The following is an 8037-nucleotide window of genomic DNA, read 5'->3' as shown; positions in this document are numbered from 1 at the left end:
GTCAACCTTGATCTAAATAAAATCATGCACATGAAAAACTTGTATGCATCATACGATTCTTACTACACATTGTTTCATGTTTCACAAGCAAAACATAATCAAATACCTGCTACACTTTCATGTTGTGAATAACATTAAACAAAATTGAACTTGAAAACAGTTTTTGAGTCCACACGTCCTTTCAAGTTCGTTTGAGTCTATTTTAGTAGTCTTCTCACTTTTCAAATAATTCTGGTGCTTCTGTCCTTGGCTTTCATTTTGAAATCGTGAATCGCGTACCTTACAACTCGCTGTAAAATAATTGCGGGTTGCAGTCTATCTCGCGAATTGCTGGCATTCCTGGACGTGATGCTAATGGTGTATCTGAGCACTTTGAGTCTTCCATTATCACTGGCTCCATAAAACGCACGATTTTACACAACAATAAGTAGCTCAATATTACTCTTTTATCGCTTTAACGAATATACACGCACGAATCCTAAAACGCGTCAAATATCCAAATATCGCTTGATCCGTGGATAATTTGCATTAACACACGTTTTCCTGAGGGCTGATCCAAACGCATATAACCATATTTACATTAGCTCTGCTATCAAAATGCACATCGCACATTTATTGTAAAAATGTGCACCTTACAAATAGCTCTTTTCGAAAACACCAGATTGGTTTATTCACATTTCCAGCATTAATCGCGGGTGTTTCCATTCACGCTTCCTGCTCCAAAAGAAGGCACAATTTGGTCACCGGCCTAGTCAGCACTGACGACGCGGTTTTCACCTTCGCTCTGCGGACGAATCCCTTCTCGTCTGGCATAACCTCTTGGACACGCGCCATAGACCAAGAACATCTAGGTGCTGTTTCATCTGCGATGAGTACGATGTCACCAACTTGGAGGTTACGACCGGGTTGTAACCATTTCTGTCGTTGTTGTAGCGAAGGTAGGTATTCCTTTACCCACCTCCTCCAGAACAGGTCAGCAAGATACTGCATCTGCTTCCAGCGCCTCTTCCCGTAGACATCCTTGGCATCGAAGGTCCCGGGGGCAGCATCGCTGAAGTCTTCATCGTCAGTAGGCTGTTTGGTGAGATTACATCCAGATCATTGGGGTCGTCAGAACATCTCGTGAGAGGCCTACTGTTAATGATGGCCTTGTGGAGCCGGGAAATGTGCAAACGCCGGGAAATGTGCAAACGCCGGGAATTGTGCAAACGTCTCGCCGGGAAATGTGCAAACGCCGGGAAATGTGCAAACGTCTTGCCAGGAAATGTGCAAACGCCGGGAAATGTGCAAACGTCTCGCCGGGAAATGTGCAAATTTCATCAACGGGAAATGTGCAAACATGACGCCGGGAAATGTGCAAAAGTTCAATTTTGCCGGGAAATGTGCAAAACGTCGCCGGGAAATGTGCAAATCATTTACTTTAGCGATATTGTGTATAAAGATAGTAGATAAACTCCATATCAAAACTGCCCATGAACTTCCACCATTTAGATTTTCTTAATGAAATCCTTGACAGATTTTCAACAAAGTTGGCAGGTAGCACGATTATGGCAATGGGATCTCAATTTGTTTATATAGCAGCCACCCCCCCCCCCCCGAAAAAGGGGAGGGGGGCTCAATTAAGTCCCAGAACTACGGGATTATCGAAATTCTTCTTGTATTATATAACCAAATAAGAATGAGCTAGGATGGTTCTTTAACCCTAAAGGGGCCGGGCTTTTTTTGACTATGCTCAGACCGGGGGGGGGGGGGGGGGGGGGGAGGGGATGGATTCCGCCCCCCCCCCCCCATGAGATCTCGGCCATTGGTGGTGCGATAGCGATGAAATTTCGCATGCGTGAGACCCACGTCATAATCTACAAGATTGTGTCATAAGAGATTGTGAAACAATCAATTTCTAATTTTGATTAATACAAATTAATTATGCACATTAAGCTCAAGATGATATTTTAGCCTAATTAAAAGCATTGAGAGTCTAATTTTTGATCTGTAAATCTGTTTTTGCATATTCAACAATTGTACCTCACAAAAACTTCCAAAACTCATTTCAATTCTTATTTATTTCATTGTTTTCAGAATTTCTTGTGTATTTCCTTGTTTTTAAACTTTTGTTTTTTCTTTGTTTTTTTCATTGGAAATTGTCACTGACCACTCTTCTACCATAATTAGCACAAAATTAATAAATGAAAGTGATTAATTATAAAAATAATCAGGTTTTTATGACTTTCATGACAGAACATTGTTTTCCATAGGAAACGTACACAAAATCACAAAATTGTGCCCGTTTTGGGGCGACATTCCGTTACAAAAATGGGCGTGGCTTCGCAAAAGTATGCGCGGACGTTGCAAATTTGGTCTCAAAAGTTGCGCGAGACTTGAACAAAGAAAATGAAGAAGCCTCGCGACGAGGCCTTCTCGCGTTACAGATTTATAGCGCGAAACGTCGAGGGGGGGGGGGGCGCGGATTCCGTGTGGTGTGCTCTGATCGGGGGTAGGTGAGGGTGAGGGGGAGGGGGTGCTGTTCGTTATTCCGAAGGTTCGCTGTTCCGAAGGTACGTTATTCCAAAGGGTCGTTAATCCGAAATACGCAAAGTCCCTATACCCAGAGGTTCGTTAATCCGAAAATGAAAAAGGGTTCGTTAATCCGAAAATTTGTGGCGTTATTCCGAAGGTTCGTTATTCCGAAGACTGGGTAATCCGTAAATGAAATTCGGAACAATGAACCTTCGGAATAACGAATCTTAGGAATAAAGAGCCTTCGGAATAACGAACCTTCGGAATAACGAACTGTAACCAGGGGGAGGAGGGGGATTTTCACAATTTTCTCCATATTCTTGAAAAATCTATGACGAATTTTCACCAAACTTGGCCATAGCATCTTTATGGTGATAGTACTGTAAATACAGTTAATGCATGATGTAGGCTCAAGTTTACAATGACAGATGAAGGAATGCCCAAAAAGGTGAGTGGGTAGGAAGGAGGCTTAATTTTCACATTTTTTGTCTTTTTCCTGAAAACTCAAGACGCATCCCTCGGATAATAAAATTAAATATCAGCTTAAAAAAAAAAAACCTTCTGTACAAAAATAATGGAGCTAATAGAGTGCTGGTGCCTGTTATGGTAAGTTAATTCATGAATATTAATGTTAAGTGCGGCGGAGGCGGATTTGTCACATATTCAGCTTCTTCTTGAAACCCTTATATACTAGATATTTGCCAAGCTTGAAACGTAGCGTAGCGTATTTATCTGGTGATATGACTTCAATTTGTCTAAATGAGCACTGCCCCAACTCTAAAGTGGGAGGAGATGGAACCCCCCCCCCTCATCTCTGCCCCTTGAACTTGAAAGGGACCAACATGAGGGGGGTGGGGTCGTTCGGGTGGAATTCAGAATTTTATTGAAAACCCTATTCATATGGAAAAAAACGGAATACATACTTTTTAAAGAAATTTTCTATACAACCAAGAGTAATAGAACACAATCTTATCACATTTTTAGAAGGTAGATCTATACTTTGATGAAATTTCACTTCTGCTTACTAAATGACGTGGGGGCTACCCTGGTCTTATCCCTAGCTTTGGGGAAGGGGAACAACTTCGACTTGTTGCCCCTTCGAACAAAGTGGGATTCTATTACCCTAGAGATGCTACCTCTCACGTTCCGTGGAAATCCGTCAAAGATTTCTCAAGAGGATGCAAAAAATGTGAAAATCCCCCTCCTCCCCCTCAACCCCCCCCTCCCCGATAAAGACACCCCTCGATCCGCCACAATCAAACGTGAAATAAAATTTCAATGTCTTCATAGCACTAACTAAGCTCTCTTTTCCGGTTTGACAGAAGAAGATAAAAATTGAGTTTAGGGACGCCGAGGCTTCAACCCCCCCCCCCTTAAGCAGTGCGTGTGTGTGTGTGTGTGTGTGTATGGGAGGGGGCTCATTTTAACAAATTAAGTGCATATCACCGTAAAGAGGCAATCTGCCAATTTTGGTGAAAATCTGTCGTAGATTTTTCAAGAAGATGCTGAAAATGTGGAAAATTCCTCTCTTTGCCCTCACCCCCTCGATCTGGAGACCCCTTGATCTGCGCCATAACCAAACACGAAACTTCATTCATTAACGCTGTGTCTTCATAACACTAACTTAGCTCTATCTTTATCGGTTTGACAGAAGAAGATTAAATTCCAGAGTTTAGGGACGTTGAAGCTTCAACCCCCCACCTTCGGCGGTGGAGGAAGGGGGGGGGGGCTCATTTGAACAAATTAAGATCATAATTATTACCATAATCTTGCTATCTGTCAAGTTTGGGGAAAATCCCTCATAGATACTTCGAGAAGATGCTAAAAATGTGGAATATCCCCCGCCACCCATCACCCTCCCCCCCCCCCCCGATCTGGGCACCCCTTGATCCGCCATAATCAAACATGAAATTTCATTCATTAATCACGTTAATGTCTTCTTAGCACTAACTTAGCTCTATCTTTTTCGGTTTGACAGAAGAAGATAAAAAAAAAAAAAATCCAGATTTTTGGGATGTTAAAAGTGAAGCTTTAATTCCCCCTCTCCCCTTCGGCGATGGGGGGGGGGGCGCATTTTAACAAATCAAGATTATATTACCATAAATATGACTGTATTTCACAAGTTGGGTGAAAATCCGTCCTAGATTTTTCGAGAATGTGCTGAAAGTGTGGAAAATCCTCCTCCTCCCCCTCACCCCCGATCAGGACACCCCTGGGTCCGCCATAATCAAACATGAAATTTTAGTCATTAATGTCTTCATAGCACTAACTTAGCTCTTTCTTTTTCGGTTCGACAGATGAAGAAAAAAAATCAAGCGTTTATACATGGTATAGGGACTCTGAGGCTTCAACTCCCCCCCCCCCCTTCTTAGGACTGGTGTGTGTGTGGGGGGGGGGGGGCTCATTTTGACAAATTACGATCATATCACCATTAAGATGTTATCTGCCAAATCTGGTGAAAAATCGTAGGGTTTGCAAGAAAATGCTGAAAGTGTAATAAAAAAATAGAAAATACATCATGTCGCTATGGCGACTGATGCCTCCGCCATAATGCATGATTCTCCCAATAGGTGTATAGTACAATGTCTTCACAATGTGTGATGATAGTTTCACATAACTGGCAAAATATTGAAATGACAGGTTTGTCAGAAATATCTTGAATGTTCACTTTCCTTGAACTGGGTTTGCTATAATTGTCTAAGAGTGTAGGTACACATATTTAGGGAATTGAGAATTTTTACTTGACTTCTGACGGACCCATTTATAAGTTTATGCATTGAGTAATTTCCAAGGTATGAAAAAAGAATGTAATTACAGTACAAAATAGTTTTTTTTTTTTTTTGGGGGGGGGGGGCATTGAAACCTGGCCCTTGACCCTTAACCTTTGACCTTTGACCTTCTGGCTGGAAATTTCCCGGAAAATCTCCATTAGGTAATGCACGTATATATTAAGTTTTAAAACTAATAATGCAAGCATTGCATATACTAGTATATGAGGGAAATAGTAAAATTTTGAGGAGTTGACCTTGACCTTTGACCCCCTGACTATTGACCCACGACCCCTAAATTCCCTAGATAATCCCTGCCAGTCAGTACATGCGTATGCACCAAGTTCCATTAAGATACATTGAACCATTTGCGAGAAAAGTGATATTGCAACATTTTCACCTCACTTTTGACCTTTGACCTTATGACATGAAACTCTCTTTGGAGAATCTTTACGCAGTAGTACATGTCTACACTAAGTTTCAAGAAAATACCTTTGGGCATTGCATAGATATGGGGGAAATAGCAACATGTTTAGCATTTGACCTTGACCTTTTGACCTTTGACCTCTTGCTAATGTCACTAAGATCTACTCAACTAATTGTCTCATCATACATCATCCTTGGACCAAGTTTGGTGAAAGCTGCTTCATTCAGTTTTGAGTTATCACGTAAACAGATAAATTTTAGGATTTGACCTTGATCTTTGACCTTTGACCTCTGTCCGATTTCACTAGAATACTTATCAAGTAATTGTCCCATCATACATCATCCTCCGACAAAGTTTGGTGAAATTTGCTCGATCCAGTCTTGAGTTATCGCGTAAACGGATACAATTTCATGATTTGACCTTGACCTTTGACCTCTGACCTTAGGCCGATTTCACCCAAAATCTTATCAAATAATTGCCCCATCATACTTTATACTTGGACCAAGTTTGGTAAAATTCCAGTCGATATTACTCAAGTTACAGCGTAAACGAAAGCGGACGGACGTACGTACGGACGGACGGACAACCCGAAAACATAATGCCTCCGGTACCACTTCGTGGCGGAGGCATAAAAAGACAGATGGTCGCTAAGACAGGTGGTAAAGATGGTAATGGTTCGTGCGCAGCTTTGATTGAGAGTTTCTCTTCCATCTCTACATAATATAGGTGAAATGAATGGTTTGCACATTTCCCGGCGACGTTTTGCACATTTCCCGGCGTCACGTTTGCACATTTCCCGGCGTTTGCACATTTCCCGGCGAGACATTTGCACATATCCAGGCGTTTGCACATTTCCCGGCTCCACAGGCCTCCACTTCACATAGGAGTGTATTGAGCTGTTCCTCGCTCTGTGATGTCTTTAGATACTGTTCTGCCAAAATTGCCTTTATTATCTTTCTAACTGTTCTTATTTGACGTTCCCATACACCTCCTTGATGGGAAGCAGCTGGTGGATTGAAGTGCCACTTCATGCCATGGCTTACATGGAAATTTGTCATTTGTTCTTGATTCAGGCCCTTTAGCGCTTCTTTCAATTCCTTTTCATCTCCTACCAGATTTGTCCCATTATCTGAGAACATCTCCTTCACAGGTCCTCTTCGGCTGATGAAACAACGTATTGCATCAATACAGGAGCTGGTGTCTAGGCTTGATGCAACTTCAATATGCACCGCTCTACTGGTCATGCATGTGAAGATTACATCGTACCTTTTCCGCATGCTTCTTCCACACTTTATCTCAAAAGGACCGAAATAGTCCATGCCAACCTTGGTGAATACCCGCTCGTCACCCTGGACTCTACTGCTTGGAAGTTCAGCCATCTTCTGATAACCAGCTTTTCCTTGGGCCTTTTTGCAGATGATACACCTTTTTGCTATGTTTCGGGCTAGTACTCCGACACCTACTATCCAGTACTTCTGTCTTATTTCTGCTACCATGTGATTTTGTCCCTGATGACCAACTCTCCTATGTACATGTTGCATCACAAGAGTGGTTACATGGTGCTTTCTTGGTAGAATGTACTGATGTTTTGCACTGCTTGGCATCTTAGCATGTTGCAACCTTCCACCGACTTTGAGTAGCCCATCACTTAGCATCGGATCCAGGCTGCTGATAGTAGAATTCTTTGGCAATCCCTTCCCATGAGCAAGATATTTCATCTCATCTGGGTATGATTCAAGCTGCACATGTTGAATTATTGCCAATTCAGCATCTTCAATGTCTGTGCATGTCAAATTGAATCTTTCCTCTGAATTGCCAACTTTTCCCTTCAACTTGTCTTGTAGCCTTTTCTTGAGCTTCAGTATCCAGGCAACTCCTCTTTTCAATTTGTTCCAGTCAGAATAATGTGACAGGAGTGCATTTACAGGATTTTCCTCATTTGTCCTTGTGGTGTGAATGTGTATCTCATTCACTTCTCTCTGTGGCTCATCACCATATTTCTCATCTATAGTAGCTTTCACATCGGATGGCCACATTTCTTCAGATTCCTTCAGAAATTTTGGTCCTTCAAGCCACTCCTTTTTCTTAGTAAGCTCACTGGCATCAAGTCCCCTGGACGCATGGTCAGCCGGATTTAACTTTGTAGGAATGTACTTCCATTGGATTACCTCTGATCCATCCCTGATGATACTCAGCCGGTTCGTCACAAAAACGGGATACCTGGCCGTTTTACTTGAAATGTATTTCAGTACCGTTTGGCTGTCCGTCCAGAACGCTGACTGGTCCAGATCCATTTTCATTTCTCTCCTTATCATAGTGTCCTGTTTC

General features: G+C 42.1%; 1 protein-coding gene across 1 annotated transcript; it reads right to left on the bottom strand.

The window, feature by feature from the left end:
- Positions 1-705: 705 nt before the first annotated feature.
- On the bottom strand, positions 706-8003 carry LOC140236465 (uncharacterized). The gene is made up of 2 exons (XM_072316390.1): positions 6753-8003; positions 706-1074 (listed from the first exon to the last, which is right to left on the bottom strand). The coding sequence occupies exons 1-2, from the start codon at positions 8001-8003 to the stop codon at positions 706-708; spliced, it is 1620 nt and encodes a 539-aa protein (XP_072172491.1).
- Positions 8004-8037: the final 34 nt, after the last annotated feature.

This window comes from Diadema setosum, chromosome 13 (genome assembly GCF_964275005.1).
Source record: "Diadema setosum chromosome 13, eeDiaSeto1, whole genome shotgun sequence".
Taxonomy (NCBI): Eukaryota; Metazoa; Echinodermata; class Echinoidea; order Diadematoida; family Diadematidae; genus Diadema; species Diadema setosum.
The sequence above is the reverse complement of the archived record's forward strand: the minus strand, read 5'-3'. Positions and strand labels throughout refer to the sequence as shown.